This window comes from Macaca nemestrina, chromosome 2 (assembly GCF_043159975.1).
Source record: "Macaca nemestrina isolate mMacNem1 chromosome 2, mMacNem.hap1, whole genome shotgun sequence".
In the NCBI taxonomy this organism is placed as follows: Eukaryota; Metazoa; Chordata; class Mammalia; order Primates; family Cercopithecidae; genus Macaca; species Macaca nemestrina.
The window spans coordinates 120265277-120290754 of NC_092126.1; the positions used below are offsets into that span (position 1 = coordinate 120265277).

Genomic DNA, 25478 nt, shown 5'->3' on the forward strand with positions numbered 1-25478 from the left:
TACATTTATTTATGTGAATATCTTGCCAAATTTGGGAAGTAACAGTATGTTAAAGAAAATGGTGAGAGCTTATTGTAAAGATAAGACTACCTACCAGCCTTATTGGGCCCATGTGCTATTGAGAATTGGCTACTAACAGCTTAAAAAATGTTTAGCCTTTTCATCTAAAAACAAACCCCACTAATTGTGGGAAAGAGTACTAATCTTTTTTTTTTTTTTTTTTGAGACAGGTTCTCACTCTGTCACCCAGGCTGGAGTGCAACAGTGTGATCACAGCTCACTGCAACCTCTGCCTCCTGGGCTTAAGGGATCCTCCCGACTCAAGTCTCCTGAGTAGCTGGGACTATAGGCACATGCCACCACGCCTGGCTAATTTTTGTGTTTTTGTAGAGATGAGGTCTTGCCATGTTGCCTAGGCTGGTCTTGAACTCCTGGACTCAAGCAATTCACCTGGCTTGGCCTCCCAAACTGCTAGGATTAGAGGTGTAGCCACTGCGTTCAGTCTAGAAAGAGTACTAATCATTTTAATTAAAGTAGACTGAAATTCCAGTAAGAATTTCAAAGTGAAATTGGCCTTTTATTTAGCCTCAAGTTCCTCAACAGTTACCTATATTAGCAGTGAGATTCAACATTTCTTTTCTGTAACACCTATGACTTATCACTTCACTTTATACATAGTATGGATTCCAGATAGAGTTATTAAAAGTGAACACATAAGTGAATGAAAAGAGAATGCTTGAGAAAATAGATTTTAGAATTATGAGTTATTGTACAGATTCAGTGGATTATGCCTGTAATCCCAACACTTTAGGAGGTTGTGGCAGAAGGATCACTTGAGGCCAGGGGGTTCAGGACCAGCCTGGGCAACGTAGTAAGACTTCAATCTTTACAAAAAATTTTAAAATTAGCCAGATGTGGTGATGTGCACCTGTAATCCCAGTTACTTGGGAGGCTGAGGTAGGATTGCGTAAGCCCAGGAATTTGAGGTTGCAGTGAGCTATGATCACACCACCACACTCCAGCCTGGGTAACAGAGTGAGATCCTGTTTCAAAAGAAAGAAAGAAAAAAAAACGAGTTCTGTGAAAGTTTTGATAGATCAAAGACAAGCATTTATATCAATCTGCACCCTATTTTAAAGTTTGTATTCAGGAACCACAAACAAAAATTTCAGAAAGAACCTCCCCAGGAACACAGCTGAAACCTGTATTTTGTTTGTAGGACAAACACTGTACACATGGAGGATGACTTAATAATGTAATTTATTTGAAATATTTCCAGAAAAGTTTAAGGCCATTATACAAAAACATTCATTTCATCAAAACATTCATTGACTTTCTTCCCATAGGCCAACACTTGACAAACCTCTTTTCCCAACACACTGGCTGATGGCTCCTAAAAGTGGCTGATGGCTCCTACAAAGAATCATTCATTCTTTTCTTCACCATTAAAAGGCTGTTCTTGGCTTTCCTCTGCTTCTGTCTGCAGCAGGTTCACTTGCTGTATCAATAACAACTTGAGAAACAAAGCAGTTTTAAATAAACTTGTAATAGAAAAAAATTCACCATGTTTAAGATCTATAAATACAGGAATATGTTTTATAGGGTAAAATTGACCACAATATCCTTGTTTTTAAAAAATAAAGTATATACCTTGTTTTTATATTGATATATCCTGTCACACAGCTTCTTTGAATGCACATGATATATGTACATAATAAAATGACATCAATGCACTTACTTTCTTTTCTGTAAACTTGAAAGACAGAAGATTAAAGAAAAACTTTTTGGCAATAATTTAGAATAATTACCACTAGTGCTGGTGTGGGTATAATTTTGCACAGGTCATCCTTAATATTTACACTTGCAGGGAGCTCTTCTAGGTACTTCGCTTTTTTTAAGGTCTGCACTTTACCCTGCACTGTAAATCAAGGCTGGACAAAGAGGTTACTAATCTGGCTAGCTGATCCTAATTCATCAGAGTTAATGAAATTGGCCTCTGGAGAACATAATTACAATTCTGATTATAGCACAGAACCAGAGATGGCAAACTGATAACCCAAAAGCAGAGCAGGAAAGCCCAAGGCTCTGGCCTTTCTCAGCCTTGCTTTTCTCTCAGTGGCTCCCACACAAGGTTCTGACGAAGTGCTTTTCATTCCAACTTCTTCCTCTCCTGTGTTTCTACAAACAGTGTCATCGATAGAGTCATGGTCTCTCTTCCTTGTTGCTTCATTCATTCTCTAAAATATGAGTAGGCCTAGGCAGATGAAACACAATGAAGACAGGGCCTTCTTGTTATCCTGGAAGGCTTTCCTAGGCCATTTGGGTTCTATTCTGATGTTTTAGGCTAGCAACCAACTATGAGAGACACCTCCTGGTGCCATGTGCATTTCAGTTAAAGATTCAGAGCTGGCAGCTGCTTTTGTCCTGGCCCTTTTTAAGGTCAGCCTCTATTTTATGTCCTAATACATTCTTGCATCAAACTTGCACTGGATGAAGTTGCAAGGTTCAGACAGTGCGTCCTCCTTTGTAAAATTAAGCCTTCAGAATCTCCAGGGATGTTTTCAAGCTTTCTAGTTGAATAAAATCAAACCAAGTTCACTTCATGAGTTGGTCTTTCCTGATTCTCTCTCTAATACCATCCCGATACACAGGTGACTTCCTCATGCCCTATTTACAAGGCCCTCTAAATTCTGTGCCTTCAGCTACCACATCTAAGAGCTGGGAAAGTGCTACAGAAGCACAAGAGGAAGGACTCTTCAAGCAATCTATGTAAAACAGTAGTTTCGAGATTCTTTTTCTATTTTTTTTTAAATCCAGCAGGACAATTGAAAGTAACTTGTTTGAGTACCTCTCCATCCATCCAGACACTTGTGAAATACAACACAGGGTAATAGTTGCCACAGATTCCAGCTTACACAGACAGATTGGCAGTTACAGTACTAGGGACAAAGGTACAGATACAAGAGACTGGGTCAACATGTATATTTTCACAAAAGTATGAAAAAGTGCTTCTCCAAACCGTTCCATCTGCGGAATGCAAATACTGTACAGGTAAGACGCAGGCCTGCTTTCCGAAATGCGCATGCTTCTGTCAGACGTTGCTTTCACCATGCCTGCTGTTCCCACAGGAAGAGTCTGTCTGTTCCATGTGCTCACAGTCGAGGCTGACCTCACTTGTGTCCATACTACAGTCTGACTCACTGTCCGATTGGTCCATCTGTTCAAGTTTTGTTTCTCCCTGTAGCTCTCTGCTCCCAGTGGTGGGATTTAGGAATGATCCCTCGGAGTCAAGCACCCCAGCTTGCCCGGCAGCACATAAAACTGTTTCTTTGGCTTGACGAATACAATTAAGCCACTGCTGTTTGTTGAAGGTGTCATTGGCTTGTAGCGAGTGGGTCTGACTTTGGGATCCATTTTTGAAACTGACTCTGAAGAAGTTTTTAACTAGAAGGGAAAAACACATGAAAAACAAAGTCAATGGACAGATCCTTCCTCAGGCCAAAGAGAACACACATAGTGACACTAAACCCCAGAATCCATGGCAGGTATTGCTGATAACAAAACGTTTCCCACTGAACCGGGACATGGCTCAGCTCCACCCTGCAGCCACCATCAGGGAGTTGGGGTTGACACAGGTCTAGCGTTCAGCTGCCCTCATTGCTCTCAGAAACCAGCAGGTGGAGATCATCTTGGAACAACAAAGTTAAGTGATTTAGGGGAGCCCAGAGTACTGGTGACCAAATCTGGCTGCATAACAAAATCCCTTGGGGTGAGAGCTTGTGAAAAAGACAGATGCCCTCAGGAGACTGAAGTGGGAGCGCTGCTTGAGTCCAGGAGTTTGAGATCAGCCTGAGCAATATAGTGACACCTTTTCTCAAAAAGTAAAAATAAAAATAAATCCCCAGGCCCTTTTTGAGAGATTCTGATTCAGTAGATCTAAAAGTGGGTTTCATAATCTGTAATTTCAACAAGTAGACCAAGCTAGAGCTTTTTTTCAGTTTAAGAGGCTCTTTTTAATATTAAAACATGCCCATGTTTCTCCACGAGAGTATCTATACACTTAGTATTCAATGATGGAGAAGATATATGTAGACAAACTTGGTTTCATTGTCAAATGAAATTACATTTTAATTACCTCAACAGGAGCTATCTGCATTTAAAAGAAATGGTAGTCCACAATATGGAAGACATTTTATTTAATCTTTTTTTTTTTTTTTTTTTTTTGAGACGGAGTCTTGCTCTGGAGTACAGTGGCACAATCTTCGCTCACTGCAACCTCTGCTTCCTGGGTTCAAGTGATTCTCCGGTCTCAGCCTCCCAAGTAGCTGGGATTACAGGCACGCACCACCACGCCTGGCTAATTTTTGTATTTTTTTAGTAGAGACAGGGTTTTGCAATGTTGGTCAGGCTGGTCTCGAACTCCTGACCTCAGGTGATCCACCCACCTCAGCCTCCCAAAAAGATGGGGTTACAGGTGTAAACCACCATGCCTGGCCTATTTAATAACAACAATATAATGGACATTTAATGGGCCTTGTGTGCCACATGCAATGCTTGGTTCACAGAAACATCTGCAGTCTGTCCCTTTGCACTAACCCTGCAGCCAGTAGACTGGGAACCACCACCACTTCCAATGGCTTAGAGGCTAAGGAACAGAGGGAGAGGAGGCCAAAATGTTTTACTGCTAGCCATCTTCGGCTAGAAGCTAATCTCTGTCCTTCAAATTTAGGCTCCACCCTTTGATCTTGGGCAAGTACCTTAAATCCTCTGTATCTTAGTTCCTAACTTGTAAAATGAAGAAAACAAGAACCTACTTTATATGGTTGTTATGAGGAATAAATGTAATACATGTAAATGCTTATAAAATGCCTGGCACATAGTCAATACTCAAGAAACATAAGCTCTTATTTCTACTACTCCTACTCCTAGGGTAGAGGGATTGATCAGTAGGTAGAAGGCAGTACATACTAATTACTTTGACAGTATGATGCCTGTGTTAACCCAGGAAGCTCAAAGGTTACTTTCTCAAAGAAGTACTCCTTATTTCATTTAAAACAGACCTCCAGGCGGGGCCTGGGGGCCTGTAATCCCAGCACTTTGGGAGGCTGAGGTGGGTGGATCACTTGGGGCCAGGAGTTCGAGACCAGCCTCGCCAACATGGCAAAACCTCGTCTCTACTGAAAATACAAAAAATAGCCAGGTGTGGTGGCCCGCGCCTGTATTCCCAGTTACTTGGGAGGGTGAGCCCCAAGAATTGCTTGAACCCAGGAGGAAGAGGGTGCAGTGAGCTGAGATCACGCCACCACACACCAGCCTGGGTAACAGAGTAAGACTCTGTCTCAAAAAAATACATAAATAAAAATAAAACAGACCTCCTATTGCTATCCCTTCCTATTCCCTTACTGGGTTTTAAGTTTTCTTAACAACACTTAAAGTATTCATTTGCTTATCATCTTTCTCCTCCATCACAATGCAAGCTCCATAGGGGAAGGAAGTTACCTGCTTGTTTCACTGAGTATCATGTTAGATACTCGATAGATATTGCTATCTTGGCTTCTTTTAATTAATTCGTTTATGAAGTCTTAAATTAGGCCCACTGAGTAATGTTACAGATGAACCCACATTCCAGTTGACCATTCTTATGTCTCTTTAGGGACAAGTCTACCAGTTCAACTGCAAAACCCACCATAATGCAAATGGTATCCACGTAGGGACTATCTGGTTTTAAGCATGTTTTTATCCAATGGAAAAAGACAGAGAAAGAGAACTTAAGGAGCACTAACGATGTGCAGATAGGTTCACTTGGAGTATCTTACTAAATCCTTATAACAATCTTATGAAGGAGGTAAGTATGCATTTCCATTTTGGAGATGAGAAACTGAGAATCACAGGGGCCAAACAAAGTACATAATCAGGAAGTGATGAGACAGCATTCAAATGCAGTTTGACTTCAAGACTGGCTTTTCTCTTTCCACCAGCGGCCCACTCCCTCCAAACTACCACAGCCAAAAACATTCAACATGTCAACCCCGACTGCTATCCATACTTCTCTCGTTGTTGCTGAATGCCCCTCGCAGGGAGCCACCCAGCCTCACTTCTCCGTCCTGGAGGTCTTCCAGCAGGAGGTCCTTCACGGGGATTGGCTGACGGTACAGCTGGTAGCAAAGCTGCTCATTGTGGGTGACGGCTCGAGTGATCACAAGCACTTCTTGGAACAGGAAAACATGCAGTTTCTAGAAGAAAAAAATCCACAGGCTTTCACTAAGCAATAATGTAATGAGTGGTTGATATGTGGACCTCTGTGGATAGAGAGGTCCCCAGGTACCAGGTTCACACTGGATTATGAACTCCTAGGTTCAAATCTACCTTCAGGAGAACCAAAGTTGGGCATGATGCAGGCACTTCCAGATATGTCCACTGCCCTTCCTGTAGAAGCACCTCCCTAGGAACTCAGTGGAGAAAGCCCTTCTGCCTACAGATACCTGCAGCCAGGGTTGCCAACTTTGGGGGCCCTATTCATATTGCAATTCACAACTTGTACAGACATATCTGCCCCAGCTCCTATAAGAAAAAAACGAGAAAGGGAAATAGAATCAAGAGGGTAATGAAGGGAAAAAAAGTTAGCACTCTCTTGGCTTTGGTTTTATTACTCAATATAATTCTAAGTAAGCAGGCCGGATGTGGTGGCTCACACCTGTAATTCTAGCACTTTGGGAGGCTGAGGTGGGCGGATCACTTGAGGTTAGGAGTTCGAGACCAGCCTGGCCAATATGGTGAAACCCCATCTCTATTAAAAATACAAAAACTAGGCCGGGCGCCGTGGCTCATGCCTGCACTCCAGCCTGGGCGACAGTGCAAGACTCCATCTAAAAAAATTAAAAAAATACAAAAAATACAAAAACTAGCCAGGCGAGGTTGGGGGGGTGGGGGCGCCTGTAATTCCAGCTACTCAGGAGGCTGAGGCAGAAGAATCGTTGGAACCCAGGAGGCAGAGGTTGCAGTGAGCCGAGATCACACCACTGCACTTCAGCCCGGGTGACAGAGCGAGACTGTCTCCGAAAAAAAAAAAAAATTCTAAAACATCAAAATTACAAATAGTCTATAAAAAATGAGACTGGTATATCAAAGCTAAGATTAATCTTTGCTTTCCAAACCCATAAAAAACACTTGTTCCTTCAACCACAGAGTCATTATCAGCTTTATCCAGGAACTCCAAATCAGAAGACTGCTCATTCCTGAGGGAACCAGAGTATGCTGACACAGCCACAAAGAAAGATCATCAGGCCGGGTGGGGTGGCTCACGCCTCTAATCCCAGCACTTTGGGAGGCCGAGATGGGTGGATCACCTGAGGTCAGGAGTTCAAGACCAGCCTGGCCAACATGGTGAAACCCCATCTCTACTAAAAATACAAAAATTAGCCGGGTGCAGTGGCGGGTGCCTATAATCCCAGCTACTCAGGAGGCTAAGGCAGGAGAATTGCTTGAACCCAGGAGGCAGAGGTTGCAGTGAGCTGAGATCGGGCCATTGTATTCCAGCCTGAGAGACAAGAGCAAATTCTGTCTCAAAAAAAAAAAAAAAAGATCCACATTTTCCTTCTCAGTTAAGTTCATCAGAACCTTGGTTCTCTGAAGAAAAAAGTTGACAACTGATGTGTGTGATGTGGGCAAAAAGGAAACTGCAAAAATGAAGGCTTGTTTTAGGCCCCATTATGAAAGCAGGTGTGCTTGGTGGAGTTGGGGTAAATTTGCTCCATTCAATGCTAAGTGCCAGACTCTTCTCACAGTTTGGAAATGCTTAGGAACTGAAGTGAAAATATCCACAACTTTGCAACTAGGTTCTAGCTTTCTGGTGGAAATACTTGGGAATGTCAATCCAGCGGTCTTAAAGGGGAGAGACCAGAAGAGGAGAGGTTCTCACTTGGGTTCGCATGGACATAAAGATAGGAACAACAGACACTGGGGACTCTAAAAGGCAAGAGGGAGTGAGAGGGGCAAGGGCTGAAACTTCCTATCGAGTACTATGTTCACTATCTGGGTGATGGGATCAATAGAAGCCCATTCTCAGCACCATGCAGTATATTCTTGTAACAAACCTGCACATATACCCCCTGGATCTAAAACAAAAATGGGAACTGAATTAAAAACTTTGGATTAGAATTTTGACTTGGGATAGTGGAAGCACACTCAATATTATTAGATCATTTTAAATTTGGGAAAAAAGAAACCCATACGTCTCCCACCCCTATCCCTACTACCTCCCAAACACACACAAACACAGAAACAAAACCCAACCAAATCTTGGCTAGAGGGAATAAAATGTATATTTAAGAAGACTGAAAAACAGGATAAAGCACAAAACCAAGTTAAAGGCTTTTTGGTGTGGTAGTTGTGGAAATAATGTGTTAAGAATTTTCTTTTGGGGATTGTTTTAATGTACAGTATTTGGAATAATCAGATTTTTACACTGTTTCTACTTCTATCAATTTTCTAGCCAAGGTGGGCTGAGACTGTCTGGGCAACCTTTTAAAAATACAACTCAGGTGGGCACGGTGGCTCACTCCTGTAATCCCAGCACTTTGGGAGGCCGAGGTGGATGGATCACTTGAGGTCAGGAATTCAAGAACAGCCTGGCCAACATGGTGAAACCCCATCTCTACTAAAAATGCAAAAATTAGCCAAGCATGGTGGTGGGTGCCTGTAATCCCAGCTACTCGGGAGGCTGAGGCACGAGAACTGCTTGAACCCGGGAGGTGGAGGTTGCAGTGAGCCAGGATCGTGCCACTGCACTCTATCCTGGGCAACAGAGCACGACTCTGTCTCAAAAAACAAACAAACAAGCAAACAAGCAAAAAAGTCATTTATGAATGTTCACTGATAATTTCTCTTATTGGTCTCAACTCCTTCCTGCCCTCAAACTACTGTGCTTTTTTTCTGACCCAAGACTTTATTCACAGTGACTTTTTTTTTTTTTTTTTGAGATGGGGTCTTGCTCTGTCGCCCAGGCTAGAATGCAGTGGCACGAACTCGGCTCACTGCAAACTCCGCCTCCTGGGTTCATGCCATTCTCCTGCCTTAGCCTCCCGAGTAGCTGGGACTACAGGCGCCCGCCACTGTGTCCGGCTAATTTTTTTTTGTATTTTTTAGTAGAGACAGGGTTTCACCGTGTTAGCCAGGATGGTGTCTCGATCTCCTGACCTCATGATCTGCCTGCCTCAGCCTCCCAAAAGTGCTGGGATTACAGGCGTGAGCCCAGCCATTCACAATGACTTTTACAACTCTACTGGGGGGAAAAAAACCCACAAGCCTCCCACCCCAACTATCTTTGTTCTCAAACATCTATCTGCCTGCAATAAAAACTAGAGTTTATCTTTATGCCCTACGCACATCTAACCAGAGAGTTCTCAGTCCTTGACTGATGTATAGAAAGATAATAGGCTTACACCCTGTGGAGCAGTACATTTTCCTATTTCTCACTGGGCTTCCTAGAAAGAACGTTCAAGGAGCTTGGTGTCAGATACTAGAAGTCCACAGGTGCTTTCTGAAAATAAGCAAGAAACAATGCAGCTTTCTAGCAATCAGTAACTCCCTAGTCCCACAGACACACGTCTTCAAGCAACAGACTTAATAGGCCTCATTACCCGCACTGTACCATGTACTAGCTGGATCCACAGCATCCCTGATAATGGGTTATAACATGTATTTACTGATTTCAAGTAATATTTCCATGTCTGCTCAGTCTAGGCTAAACGGATGTCCCTTGAATTATCAAAACTTTATTAAGAACCCTTCAATCTAGTTTTGGCTTTCATTCTAAGGGTTGGCTAGATACTGAAGACAAAATACAATCAAAATGCAGAGTCTCTCTCCCAATGGTTATCTCAACACAGAAATTTAAACACACTCACACACACAATTTCTACTGGCTATACATACACATAGCTTGGTGAGCTAAATGAATTTTGAACTCTCATATAATTCAAATTCATCTTTCTCTTTAAATAAGCATTCATTCATTGAGTACCCAGTATGTGCCAGGTCCCCATAATAGATTCTAAGGTTGACAAAACACAGTCCCCCCACCAAAATAAAATGGTATAATGGAATATACTGACAGACAAATGGAGAATTGCAACTCACTATATTAGTGCTCTAAGGGACATATGCACAGTTGCTATGATAGCAGAAGAGGAACCATTGGTATCCACTTGGGAATAAAAGCCAGGAAATGGGTATCTATAGGTCAAAGCTAAATATGCAACCAATAGAAGATAGGTTATTTTTAAAAAACTGGTTTCAAAATGCCAGTCTGTGGATGGGCCCCAATCCACAATAAAGAAGTTAAATGCATTCAACTGAAGACTGTTTTTCTGAGATTAAATCCTTCTAACATCTTATTAAGATCATCCTTTATTTTCTTAAATCAAAGTGAGAGATGTTAACTATTCTGCATTTGTTTTTCAAAGTCATGATCAGACAAAATAAATAGCTGGCAACCCTATGTTGGTTTCCAAAATTCTTTCTGAATATTGGAATTACAAAATATGAATTACAAAATATGAATGAATATATATATACATATACACATATGGTCCTGTGACATAAATGACACTGGAAAAGCAATTTTTGTTTGAAAGAATGAATGACAGGTATGGTGGCTCAAGCCTGTAATTCCAGCACTTTGAGAGGCCAAGGCGGGTGGATCACTTGAGCTCAGGAGTTTGAGACCACCCTGGCCCAATATGGTGAAACCCTGTCTCTACTAAAAAAGTACAAAAATTAGCCGGGCGTGGTGGTGCGCGCCTGCAGTTCCAGCTACTTGGGAGGCCAAGGCACGAGAATTGCTTGAACCTGGGAAGGCATAGGTTGCAGTGAGCCAGCCTGGGTGACAAAGCAAGACTCCATCTTAAAAAAAAAGAACATGACCCTAGATAGGGAAGAAATTGTAAGAGGAGGCTCCACATCAAATGAATTAGGGATGGGGAGGAGGATGAGACTGCTTAAAGGGAGTAACTACTTACCACGCCCCGATTGTTCTTCAGTTCACCATGACAACACAAGACTCGAGAGCTGTCGATCAGGGAGTCTTTCTGGCCTTCTTCCAAGTAAAGAAGCCGCTCTTTATAATAGCGGCATTCAGATTCGCCAGTCTTGGTGTTGATTTCTGCCACAATTCCCTGAATGATATTTATCTATGGAAACAAAGAGGAAAATTAAGTATGGAGGAAAGCAGCAAACCATTCCCACCAAGTCTTAGGGGTTCAGCCTAGAAGGACACCAGGACACACCTGGATCTAATTCTGTTATCTAAGTTGCTACTTTGGGAAAAAGAGAAAAAAAAAACATAAATACTTTTAGTATACTGCATCTATCCATCCATCTGTACACATACACACACATTTATTTGTACACATATAAAGATATTTATATTATACATAAAACTAATATTGATGAATAATTTTATCTGGGAGGAAGGGATACCTATTGAGCTCCAGGCTGCACATTTCTTAAAACGTGCTCACAATGTTGAAAATATAGCCATATAAAAAAAATTGGCTAAGGAGAGAAAATAAAGCAGAATGTAAGAGTCCAAAAGAGGGACTGTCTTTGAGGATGTGACACAATTAATAGCTTCAATGTCTCTCTATATGTACTCAATCCAATGTACGAACAATATTTGCAAACTGGGTTTGAACAAATGGTTTGAATATCTTTTTTTTTTTTTTCTTCTGATATGGAGTTTCCCTCTTGTTGCCCAGGCTGGAGTGAGATAGCACAATCTTGGCTCACTGCAACCTCGGCCTCCCAGGTTCAAGCGATTCTTCTGCCTCAGCCTCCCAAGTAGCTAGGATTACAGGTGTCTGCCACAACGTCCAACTAATTTTTGTATTTTTTGTTTGTTTTGAGACAGAGTCTCACTCTGTCGCCAGGCTGGAGTGCAGTGGCGCGATCTCAGGTCACTGCAACCTCCGCTTCCTGGGTTCAAGTGATTCTCCTGACTCAACCTCCTGAAGTAGCTGGGACTACAAGCACCATCACGCCCAGCTAATTTTTTGTATTTTTTGTAGAGACAGGGTTTCACCATGTTGACCAGGGTGGTCTCAATCTCTTGACCTTGTGATCCGCCCGCCTTGGCCTCCCAAAGTGCTGGGATTACAAGCACGAGCCACCGCGCCTGGCCAATTTTTGTATTTTTAGTAGAGATGGGTTTCACCATGTTGCCCAGGCTGGTCTCGAACTCCTGAATTCAAGTGATCCACCCACCTCTGCCTTCCAAGGTGCTGGGATTACAAGTGTGAGCCACCGCGCCTGGCCTGGATATCTTTTTCAATGATATAATATAAACATTTATAAAGAACAGAGAAAAAATAATGGGAAAAAAGACACCAGTATAATGATGGGGATAGTCTGTATAAATACACTCACACCCAGGGTCTAGAGCACATGTGAGTGAGTAAGTTTGGGCAGAAGATTCCAAAGTGATGGTGGATGCAATGTTGTCAATACAAAAACAAGAGTACCGCCTGAGATGTGGTCAGTGGATATTTATTCTGATGTGTTGGCCATTCTGTCATATGAATATATCTAAATGTTATAAAACGCTAGAAAAGGGATGAGAAATTAGTTGAGCAAAACCTAATGACACCAGGCCAGGCGCGGTGGCTCATGCCTGTGATCCCAGCACTTTGGGAAGCCAGGGCAGGCAGATCACTTGAGGTCAGGAGTTCCACACCAGCCTGGCCAACATAGTGAATGCTGTCTCTACTAAAAATACAAAAAACAATTAGCCAGGCGAGGTGGTGCCCACCTGTAATTCCAGCTACTTGGGAGGCTGAGGTGTGAAAATCGCTTGAACCTGGGAGGCAGACGTTGCAGTGAGCCGAGATCATGCCACCGCACTAGAGCCTGGGCGACAGAGCAAGACTCCCTGTCTCAAAAAAATAAAAAACTCCATGACACCAATCAGAGGCAGAACAATGATTTCCTTAGCAGGATTCTCTGTCCCCTAAAAGTGAAAAGACCTACAGTCCCATCGTTCTTGTGGTGGTAACTGAAAAGTACTTAACAGATGGAAAATGTTGATAAGGTTTCTTCTTCGTCACATTTACTTAAAAGAAAAGTCAATCTCTGAAAAGCAAGGTTCCAAAAGAGGCCTTTGCTCAGTCAGAAGTTATCATGTCTTAAAATAGTAATAAATTCTATCTAGGATTGTTAAGTAATTATTTTTCTTTTTTTCTTTCATTGAGACAGGGTCTCATTCTGTCGCCCAGGCTGGAGTGCAGTGGCGCCATCTCAGCTCACTGCAACCCCTGCCTCTTGGGCCCAAGTGATCCTCCCACCTCAGCCTCCTGATAGCTGGGACCACAGGTGTATGCCACCATGCCTGGCTAAGTTTTGCATGTTTCATGGAGATGGGGTTTTGCTATGTTGCCTAGGCTGGTCTCTGACTCCTGGACTCAAGTGATCTGCCTGCCTTGGCCTCCCAAAGTGCTAGGATTACAGGCATGAGCCACTGCGTCTGGCCAAGTGATTATTTTTTCATATGCCAGTAAAATGATATTGTCTGCCAAAAGCAACTGGGTAAAAACTGTTACTCAGTTATAACTTTTGTACTTCTACACAAGTTTGACAGAAGATCTTACAGCTTTCAGCTGAAGTTTGGTGAATGTATGGAGAGACCATAATCTGTACATTCTCTGTAGCTATTAAGAGTTTCAAATATCTTTTCTTTCTTTTTTTTTTTCTTTTGAGACAGAGTCTTGCTCTTTTCACCCAGGCTGGAGTGCAATGGCACGATCTTGACTCACTGCAACCTTTGCTTCCTGGATTCAAGCGATACTCCTGCCTCAGCCTCCTGAGTAGCTGGGACTACAAGCACCTGCCACCACACCCAGCTAAATTTTGTATTTTTAGTAGAGACGGGCTTTCGCCATGTTGGCCAGGCTGGTCTCAAACTCCTGACCACATGATCCACCTGCCTTGGCCTCCCAAAGTGCTGGGATTACAGGCATGAGCCACCGCGCCTGGCCAAAAGTTTCAAAGATTTCTTTATTGTTTTCTCTATTTCTCAAATTGTGGTGGTAGCACTCACTACTTTGATTAAAAAAAAAAAAATCCTTATTTTAAAAAATATAGGCTCTTGGCCGGGCACGGTGGCTCAAGCCTGTAATCCCAGCACTTTGGGAGGCCGAGACGGGTGGATCACGAGGTCAGGAGATCGAGACCATCCTGGCTAACACAATGAAACCCCGTCTCCACTAAAAATACAAAAAAATTAGCCGGGCGTGGTGGCGGCGCCTGTAGTCCCAGCTACTCGGGAGGCTGAGGCGGGAGAATGGCGTGAACCCGGGAGGCGGAGCTTGCAGTGAGCCGAGATCGCGCCACTGCACTCCAGCCTGGGCGACAGAGCGAGACTCCGCCTCAAAAAAAAAAAAAAATATATATATATATATATAGGCTCTTTAGTGTTACAGAAGAAGCTTTTTGGCCTTTGACGTCAATCTAATATTAAATATAAATTCTGTAAAAGTAATTTGAGCTTTATTAACATAAAACAATAAATAGCAGAACACTTTGGTATACTTTCTTACTTTCTTTTTTCCTTTCTTGGTTTTCAAAAATGACTGATTTTCACTGTTACTTTCAAGACAAAATAATTTCACAAACTATACTAAAGCCATGACTCATCCTTCAAATTAATTTAATGTTTACTGAGAACCTGTTCCATGTTAGACTAAGTGGTACCATTCACAGAAATGAGAGGATTCCTGCCTTCAAGAAGCTTAAAACAAATGGGAGGTATCTGAGCAACTGTGTTATGTCTACTTTATCCTTTTACCTTTCCATATTTTACAATATGTAGTGAAATCCATGCTTTTTCCTTACTATTAAAGACCTCAGCATTAGTCGCTGTGACTTATCAGTTAATTGTTACCAGGTGTACCTGGACAGCTGGAATTAATCAGCACTTGAGTCAATTTTCTGAGTTGCCTGCAAGTATTCAGGAAACCAGAAAGAAGATGCACTATAGTCATAAATATGTGTTCATTTCCTAATTTAACTCAGGAACTGAACAGCTGGCATATCACATGAAGATTAATAAACTCAAATGCCATGGCGGTTCCTTATGCAGCTATGATTAGTTTCAAATACTGCTTCTTTTGCTGGTGTTTCAAAAACAGAGACAAAACAATGGAAACAATCAGTGTTCTCATTCCATGTTCTATGTATACATTTATAATAGTAACTGTGGGTCTGCTTTCATTTATTAAAAATAATGTTTTATATTTCTGTCTACCTGAATATCATGAGGGTTTTATTTCTCTGCATTGGTTCTTTTTTTCTGGAGACTGAGTTTCGCTCTTGTTGCCCAGGCTGGAATGCAATGGCACAATCTTGCTCACTGCAACCTTCGCCTCCTGGGTTCAAGTAATTCGCCTGTCTCAGCCTCCTGAATAGCTGGGATTACAGGCATGCACCACCATGCCAGGCTAATTTTGTATTTTTAGTAGAGACGGGGCTTCTCCATGTTGGTCAGGCTGGTCTTGAACTCCTGACCTCAGGTGATCCGCCCGCCTTGGCCTCCCAAAGTGCTGGGATTACAAGCGTGAGCCACTGCTCCTGGCCTCTGCATTGGTTCTTGAGAGAGATTTATTTTGCAGAATTTCAGGGAGGCATAAAGTTACGTACAGCAGGCTGCCATTAGCCAGACAACAGTCACAGTAGTTGTGCATTTAAATTAAATTTATTGTTGCATCTCTCACTGGGTTCAAACTGAAGGAAGGGACTGGTAAAGGGAGATGATGAGAGATACCTGGTAACAGTACAGAGATTAAGTGCACATGTGCTGGACTCATCATCCTCAAAGTGGACTCTGAAAGCCCTGACTGTCTGGTTCCTTGTGCCATGATACTCATTGGCTCCTGCCATGAACCAAGAATAGCAGTCTTCATGGCTGTTGCATCAAAAGCAGGACTGTTTTCCCACTTATTTCAGCGATTTTTTTTTTTTTAGGAGTTGAGAAATAGTGGTGGGTGGGGGGAAGGGATGCTCTGCAGGATCATTTTCTGGCAGAAAAATCCTTAGAATTTAAAACATTAAATGACCAAGTTCTCTGGAGTATCTGAATATCCAAACTCCTATTTTAAGAAGTTCTCTTTTGGGAAAAATTTTTTATCAACCCTCAAAGCATTATTAAGAAATTCTAATAAAGATGTGGTAGTTTAGGCACTACATTAAAGGCAAGACCTCTTTTTAGATCTAATCATAGGTCTGAATGCAATCAACTCCCTTGGAACGGAAGCAATTTACTTAGCACTCTCTGATTTTTCCCCTTTCATTGATGGGAAATTTATTCAGGGGATATTTGTCAAGCTATATTGGTGCTATGGGTTTTATGTTTATCAGACATTCATAATGCACCCAAGAGTACAGGGCTAAATAATTCTGTTCATCTGGGGTAATGCTACGAGGATTTTGTAAAGAGGGGGAAAAAAATCCTGTGCGTATACTGTGTGAGTAGGCATTTGGAAGACTTGCTCTGCAGACATTTTCAAATGCAGGTATACCATGTTTCATGCACAGATCTGCCTGAATAACCAGGTGCAGAGTCAACTTTTGAAAATGGCTTCATACTTTATGCACTAGGGAAACTGGTTACTAGCACATCATTTTATATTACACACAATCACATTCTTATCTGTTTTTAAATTCAAACTTTAGCTCACTGGGTATTTTTTTTTTTAAAAAAACAGAACAGTATTCTTTCATGCTCCATATTAAAAAAAAAAATCTTTACAGTAACTCAGAACAGGCTTCCATGCTTCAAAAAAGTCATGATTTTGAGTAGCTCATGCTCCCTGTTGTTTTTATTCCTGCAGACCACACACTTGCTGTGATGAAATATGGAGAGGAGGCAACTCTATCGCACTCTTCCCAGTAATAAAAAAACAGACATGATGAAGTGAGATGGGCCTCAACCTAGTGCCTGCGTCCCTGATCTGTGCTGGACTGCAGGCCTGATCTCTGTGTGTTGGGCCTACCAGATACACTGAATACCTCATGAATCAGAAGAGGGTCCTTTATTATTCTTTTCTATTCTACCTGGAGGCACCCAGCCCAGTTCTGCACCTGTGAGGCTGGTGACCAGACAGCTCTCTGCAATTATAAAGGCAACAGAAAGTGGTGGGCAGGCTTCCCACATCAAGGTATAGAATCATAAAGAAGTAGAAGGGCACAGGATTTGGAGTCTACACTGACAAGGTTTGAACATCAACTGCATCAATTGCTGGCTGTGGACCCGGGCGAGCTATTTAACCCCTCCAAGCCTCATCTGGAAAATGGCCCTAATAAGAACAGCTATCTCCTAGGCTGTTGTGAGGGTTAAATGAGATACATAACCTATGAGGCAAATTACATAAAGTTGATTTACTAGGTATTCAATGCCAGCAATTATTACCATGATTGTTGTTACTACTACTTATTATGAAACTCCTATCTGGGAGGAAATAGGCTGTTTGCTCAGCAGGTTCAAGGCTTCTGATTTTCAAATTACTTATGCATATCCTCCTTCTATTATTGTCCCAGATTACATCAGAAAATGAGCCCTTTGAATGATCTGTTAGCCTCTATCCCCCACTGCCACCTCCTTGATCAGGTTTTCACACCCGGACAGCATCCTCCGAACTTGCATCCTTATCACCAGTCTCTTCCTCCTCAGTTCCCCATTCTACCAAGAGTATGTGTCCAAGGTTACATAGCTTGTAAATGATGGAGCTGGGATTTGAATCCTGAATCCTAGCTACTTAGAAACCAACCAACAAACAAAAACAAACTTCAATTAATTGCATGACAAAGGAAAAATCTCTTAAATACTTAAAAACCTCTATAACCAGATCTGAACCCATATCCTCTGTCTTCTCTCCTGCTGTTTTCTCAGAGGACCCCTAACCCCAGGCCAACTGATCTATGATATTCCCCAGGCACGACCTGTCCTGTCATTTCTTTATATCTTTGCTCAGGCCACCCGCTCCCCATGGCCTGCCATCTGCCATCTCTACCATGCAGAGTACTTCAACCAGAATGGCGCTTTCTGGGTGGAATGCTCACAGTTTACAATATTCTCGTGATAGGCACCCCATTTTTCCTCGTCTCCTATTGCTGCTAGGGAAAAATATGTATTTCCCAGATTACTCAGCCCACACTCAATAATCTTTTTTTTTTTTTTTTTTTTTTTAAACAGTCTCACTCTGTTGCCTAGGCTGGAGTTGCAGTGGCATGATCTCAGCTCACTGCAACCTCTACTTCCCAGGCTCAAGCGATTCTTGTGCCTCACCCTCCTGAGTAGCTGGGATTACAGGCGTATGCCACCTCGCCCAGTAATTTTTTTTGTACTTTTAGTAGAGACAGGGTTTTGCTTTTTTGGCCAGGCTGGTCTTGAACTCCTGGCCTCAAGCGATCTGCCCACCTCAGCCTCCCAAAGTGCTGGGATTACAGGCATGAGCCATCATGTCCAGCCCGTACTCAATAACCATTTGCTGAGTGAGGATCCCACTAATGAGCAGGAGGTTTGACAAGGCAACCCACTGTAATCGGGGGCCAAAGGGAGCCAGATCTTAAATGGATGTCCACTTCATAAATGAGCTTTGGGGCTAGGCTAAAAGGCAACTTATTACTTTATAACCAAACAAAATTTAAAATCTACACAACGGTCTTGTCCCTCAGTCAGCAACTGTAACACCAGATTAGAGTCACCTATGTAAAACCAAGAATTTTACTGCCTAAGGGACCTTACAGTGTGTTTCATGTAAACACTGCATTTTACAGTTTAGGAAACTGAGGCAGAGAGAGGAGAAGTGACTTGTAAAATCAAAACATGGACGATGGCAGTGCCAGGCCTGGAACCCAAGATTCCTGAGTACTAAGTACCCAAGGACTCTTCCATTCACCCGCTGACCCAATCCACCAGCCATTATGGTGGAAATAACAAGAAGAGAAAGAAGGAAACAGACAAACTTACAGCTTCTTCCAAGTGCTGCTGATCTGGATTATCATTTGGTGTGTGCCTCAAGATTTCTCGGAGAAGCAGAGGGTATTTTACCAGACGGCTTCTTGGAATATCGAGGAAATTCCAGAGATCTAGTTTGCGGCTAAAGGGGGATTCTAAACATCGCTGTAGGAAATCCTGGACTCGGTGATCTTGCTTTTTGTGGTCTAGCAGAGCTTTGGCGGCTACTTGATTGCTGCAGTAGCTGTCATAGGAGCTGAGGCAAGGGAGCTAAGAAGGAAACAGAAAGAGAAGGTTGGAATGTCAAAATAATTGAGCTCTGAGGCTACAAGTGGCATCATTTATTGGGACTGAACAAATACCTAACTTGTCTCTGGGTCTGGCTGACATTCCTTTATCTGCATGGCTGGAGGAAACTAGTGGAATCTTCAACATGGCAGGCTGTGGACAGTTTTCTTAGGCTCTGGCTTGCTTTCACAAAGTAATTTTCTTAATTGCCTGTTTACTTTCTTAAGACTCTTACCATAGTTTGTTTGCATTCTGCCAATTTAAGTGATATGGTTTGGATTTGTGTCCCTGCCCAAATCTCATGTCGAATTGTAATCCCCAGTGTTGGAGGAGGGAACTGCAGGGAGGTGATTGAATCATGGGGGCAGATTTCCTCTTGCTGTTTTTGTGATAGTGAGTGAGTTCTCAGGAGATATGGTTGTTTAAAAGTGTGTAGCACCCCCCGCCCCGCTGCTCTCCTCCTCCTGTTCTGGCCATGTAAGACATGCCTGCTTCTGCTTCTGACATGACTGAAAGTTTCCCGAGGTCCCCGCAAGCCATGCTTCCTGTACAGCTTGCAAAAACATGAGCCAGTTAAACCTCTTTTTTTTTTTTTTTTTTTTGAGACGGAGTCTCGCTCTGCCGCCCAGGCTGGAGTGCAGTGGCCGGATCTCAGCTCACTGCAAGCTCCGCCTCCCGGGTTTACGCCATTCTCCGGCCTCAGCCTCCCGAGTAGCTGGGACTACAGGCACCCGCCACCACGCCCGGCTAGTTTTTTTTGTATTTTTAGTAGAGACGGGGTTTCACTGTGTTAGCCAGGATGGTCTCGATCTCCTGACCTCGTGATCCGCCCGTCTCGGCCTCCCAAAGTGCTGGGATTACAGGCTTGAGCCACCGCGCCCGGCCAAACCTCTTTTCTTTATAAATTACCCAGTTTCAGGTATTTCTTTATAGTAGTGCGAGAACAGATTAATACACTAAACTAGAAACAAAAGAAGTGAAATTACTGCATGTACATACAGTTCAGAATTTTCCTAACCTTCCAAAGATATCCAGTCACGTAAAAGCCTCCTAATTTATTTTAAAAAACATGGGATTTCATTTGAAATTATTAATAAGAAACTCATCTAGAAGACTTAGTGGCACAAAAAGGAGGCAAAGGGTCATACTCCACAGCCCAGCCCTTTGCATGGCTCAAATACCTATATTAGTCAACATTAGTTTATGATTACCTGATTCCAAGGCACCCAATTATAAAGAGCCTCACGAAGTTAAAGCAAAAGTATGATTACTAAAAAATCAGATGCAGAAAGCATTCATAAAAATCTTTTAAACTAGTTCTGACAGGTCAGAAACAAGTTTTGGCTATCACTAACAGTTAACATCACAATACTATGTCATGAACAATTTAAACTTAAAGACTTTGGAACATTTAACCTTCACTGCCTTCATTCCAGCAAAATGCTCATTTCTCTGACATATTCCATCATTCACACTGTGCAAACACCATGTCAGAGACTCAACGGAAAAGGCTTCTCATCCACTTTTTCTGCCTTGGCATTCTAATCTAGGAGCTATCAGCCTCCAGGGAGTTGCCAGAAGCAATCAAATGCAGCCAATGGCCTAACTGCTTTTGTTTCTCTCTCTTGTACTAAGAAGCCCTATTCCCTGTAACACCTGCTCTTTAGAGGGATTCAGTGCAAGACACTGGCAAAAGAGTGTCTTTCATTTCTGTATCCTCACTACTTTGCATTGGGCCTACTATATGGCAGACACTCTGTTCTGAATGAACAAATAAATGTATGTTTAATGGATTACAAGATTAGGTAATATTTGATGGTTTGGGAATATTGCTTAAAAATAAAGTATGGCGGCCAGGCTCAGTGGTTCATGCCTGTAATCCCAGCACACTGGGAGGCTGGGGTGGGTGGATCACGAGGTCAGGAGTTTGAGACCAGGCTGGCCAGCATAGTGAAACCCTGTCTCTACTAAAAATACAAAAATTAGCCAGGCATGGTGGCACACACCTGTAATCCCAGCTACTCAGGAGGCTGAGGCAGGAGAATCACTTGAACCCAGGAGGCAGAGGTTGCAGTGAGCCAATATCGCGCTACTGCACTCTAGCCTGGGCAACAGAGCGAGACTCTGTCTCAAAAATAAATAAATAAATAAAGTATGGCAGCATCTGAAACTTCAAATACTCTGCTGCTGCTTTTACACCTCTTATTGAAATTATTTCCTCAGTGACTGAAAGCAAAAAAAGGATACCAGGAAAGTAATATTTTACAAGCTCACTATTGAGCTTAACATTCCTTGGAAATGTCTACCTTCCTTACCTGTTATTAAAATTCTCTACTTATGTTAAAGAGTTGCAGAAATTTTTTCCCTCAACCTTATATTTGTGTAAATACTAGCTATTATTTTAAAGTAATGATAATTGGTACTTACACATGCGCGCGCGCGCGCGCGCGCACACACACACACACACACACACACACACACACACAGAAAACCCAGACGTGGTACTGTGGCTTGTAACTTAGATTTTCAGAGTTAATTAAAAAGGGCCTCAGGCCCTCTTCATTTAATTTCCACTTCCTCACCTTTTAAAAAGATCTGGAAATGCCCAATGTTTTCATTAGAAGAAACAAATCAGCAGTAACCATCGGATGTAAACTAGTGAGGAACCTTGACCACACTGCTGCTCGCTGTCCAATGGGTCACTGCTCCCTGTGATCCTGCTGCCCTGCTACCATGGCAACCAAATAGGGCTCTGGTCCTGTGCTCTCACCTGACAGGGTGCTCATTTCCTGGGCATGACCTGAAAGGCTATCTGGTTCAGTCACCAGCTAGGAAAGGCCCCAAGTGATCTTTAACTACACAGGGTGAAGAATGTACCAGATCTGGTTCTCAAAATACAGACAATCATTCAGAATGTGAGAGGTGAAAATGCAGTTAGAGACTAGGCAGGGTGCGGTGGCTCACGCCTGTAATCACATTACTTTGGGAGGCTGAGGCGGGTGGATCACTCGAGGTCAGGAGTTTGAGGCCAGCCTGGGCAACATGGCAAAATCCTGTCTTTATTAAAATATATAAAAATTAGCTGGGCATAGTGGTGCATGCCTGTAATCCCAGCTACTTGGGAGGCTGAGTCACAAGAATCACTTGAACCCAGGAGGCAAAGGTTGCAATGAGCTGAGATCGCGTCACTGCACTCCAGCCTTGGCGACAGAGCGAGACTCTGTCTTGGAAAAAAGGACAGACTCAGAAATAGGGAGAATCAGATTCAAAGCCTAACTCACACAGCTGTCAGTGACTCTTCCAAGCCTCAGTGTCTCCACCTACAAAACGTATATACTAATGTCCCTCTCTCCCTTAATGAGGTAAAGCATACAAAAAGTGTAGCATGGAGCTTGGCTTCTGATTAAGAATCAGTAAGTACTAGCTATTATTACTTGTTCCAAGAAGTTCTTTGTTTTTGAGACAAGGTCTCGCTTTGTCAGTCAGGCTGGAGAGCAGTGGCATGATCATGACTCACTGCAGCCTCTTCTTCCCAGGCTCAAGCAGTTCTCCCTCCTCAGCCTCTCAAGTAGCTAGGGCTACAGGCACACACCACCATGCCAGCTAATATTTTTTTTGTAGAGACAGGGTTTCGCCATTTTGCCCAGGCTGGTCTCCTACTCCTGGGCTCAAGCGATCCACCCACTTCAGGCTCCCAAAGTGCTGGGATTACAGACATGAGCCACCGTGCTTGGGCCCTAGAATATTCTTATTGAAGAAACTGTCGTTTAGAGAACCGAAGCTACTTGCTCAGCTGGAGACAAAACTAGAGTCTGACACTTCTTCTTGCTTCCCCTTTACCTTAGAGTTCTGAACTATTTGCCATCTCTTTATTAAATAGACTATCAATAATTTATAAGGGAAACTCACTTTTTAAAGAAGTTCTATTATCCCCCTAATATTGTGAACAAATCTTTTTTTTTTTTTTTTTTTGCTTCCATGTACCCTGGCTCTTTCTTAGGAATTAAAATTTAATGAGACATCAAATTAACATGAGAACTTTCTGCCTTGGAGAGCTGATATTTTATCATTGAAAAAACGTTGGCATGGAGATAAGTCACTTGGAGGTTGTTTCTTTATGCTAGAGAAGGCTTACTCAAACAGGCTGACCCACTAGGGAGGGGGGGACACTGATTCTCAGTAACCGGGGTAGTTCCCTGAAAAAAAGCAACCACTCTGTTTAAGGTCTTCAAAGTAAAAGTAATTGATTCATTCTAAGGTCAAAAGGACTTGCCAGGGCTGTCCCACTTGGAAGGCTCACTTGTTTAAAAGGATTTTTCCCCCCTCACTTTTTTCCTTTGCGAGGAAAATAAATCAATTTTTCATGGGTCGAATGGGCTCTGACTTTTCTCATCCAAAGTCCACTAAGATGTTTATTTTGTTCTGTTAAAAATACAAGAACTCAAACATATGTACCCCTAGGTTTACTGTTCCCACTCACACGGACACATCTGCAGTTAAAAGAGGAAAACATTTAACAGCTCGTCGGGCCTGATTTTAAATAAGGGCCATTTCTCATGAAGTCTGGCAACAACGGGCCAGTTGTTTAATTTTAGGCTGCTCTTCAAGATCCAAGTCCTCATTTGATGCCTGAAGCGTCCAGATAGCAATGGGCCAGCATGGTCACACTTCCTTTGGGTATGTACAGAAAAGGACTGCAAAGCTGTTCCCAGATCACACCAATTTTCTAATAAACATGACAAATGTTTATTTCAGCAAAAAGTTAATAACAAGGCAAATTCCTACAATTTTGCTTCTGGCATAAATTGACAATTTGCATATGATGCTTAAGGAAACCATGTAGTCCTGTACTGCTGTCTCATCAAAAGCAGAGGAGTTATCCTACAAATTCTGGAGTGCGACCTAACTGCTCCTTTTACCCCCGTATCAAAACACTCCACAGACTCAGGAAGTTTAAGAGATATTGAGGCAGACTCTCTGCTCATTATACCTTCTCTGTCTCTGTCTCCAGTTGGCTGGCTCTCTTTGGAGAAATTTCTTTGTGGGCTAAAGAGGTTAAGACATCTACCATGGCTCATAATAAAATGAAAGTCAAAAATATAAGATAAATGATCTCTCTTGAAATATTAAGGCATATTTTCTAAATTATTCATCTTAGACCATTACTTGCCTTTCAGATCCCTTGGGATATTTCAGCCTTGGTGCTAAAATTGACTCCTGAACTAAAGCTACCTAAGTCATGAAACTCTCATCAAGTATCTTGATCAAGGCAGTCACTGAGAAACATAAAGTTAAAAGATCAATGTTAAAACTTTCTGCACATCTATGTATTATCAAGGCATGTGAACCGAAAGGTTTTAGGAAGATTAAAATGCAGATGTAACTGAATAAAGAGAACTCACATAGCAACAGTAGGATTTATAACCTTCACAACACTCTCCAAACAGTGAAATGATCTCTAATATTAGCTGTTGTGGTACTTCCTGCCTATTTTTCTAGAATACTGTGTGCAACAGAGTGATGAGAGACCTAATCTTGCCTGGAAGAAGTCAGCAAAGTAATCTCCTCTCATTATCTGCTTCATAACAGATGAAAAACACCTGGAACTGGGGTGGAACATTCAAGTACTCACAGAAGGAAACGTAAATGTATAGAATAGGGAGTGGTGGGGACTGAGGCAAAATAGAGCACACGCCTTGTCTAGCATAAGTTAACCAAACAACAACTTTATGTACACAATACAAATCCAGCCCTAGGATCATAAATTTATGACTCCTAATCTAAGATTACAGCTTCTTTCTTTTTATTTAATTACGAAAAGGAATGGATTGTGTTGGGATGAAGGTCACCATAATACCCAGCTCTCCTATAAATTACTTAGCATGGTATATATCCTAAACATTAGCAACCTTTACTTATTATCTTGTTTATAAAACTACATTTTGACCATGAGATTTTTTTATGGCCTGAAAAGTTTTTTTTTATATCTAAACATTAGCAACCTTTACTTATTATCTTGTTTATAAAACTACATTTTGACGATGAGATTTTTTTTATGGCCTGAAAAGTTTTTTTTTTTTTTTTTTTGGTAGTGGATAAGTCACTAAATTTTTATTGGACTATATTATACTAGCAATTGGCCTGATAGAATATTTACTTCATTTGATACGAGACTAGTAATAGTTTC

At 42.1% G+C, this 25478-nt stretch overlaps 1 protein-coding gene across 10 annotated transcripts in view; it reads right to left on the bottom strand.

Moving 5' to 3' along the window:
* Nucleotides 1–1243: 1243 nt before the first annotated feature.
* Nucleotides 1244–25478, bottom strand: part of LOC105482527 (Rho guanine nucleotide exchange factor 3) — a 346919-nt gene continuing 322684 nt past the window's right edge. For 6 of the 10 annotated variants that reach the window (XM_011742660.2, XM_011742693.2, XM_011742663.2 and 3 more), the window contains 4 exons: nucleotides 19016–19273; nucleotides 11019–11189; nucleotides 6047–6233; nucleotides 1244–3444 (listed from right to left, as the gene is read on the bottom strand). In XM_011742660.2, the coding sequence (XP_011740962.1) occupies nucleotides 3092–3444; nucleotides 6047–6233; nucleotides 11019–11189; nucleotides 19016–19273 (969 nt within the window). In that variant the 3' untranslated portion in view covers nucleotides 1244–3091. The remainder of the gene's footprint in view (nucleotides 3445–6046; nucleotides 6234–11018; nucleotides 11190–19015; nucleotides 19274–25478) is intronic. The other 4 variants (XM_071091944.1, XM_011742709.2, XM_071091946.1 and 1 more) reach the window with 2 other exon arrangements.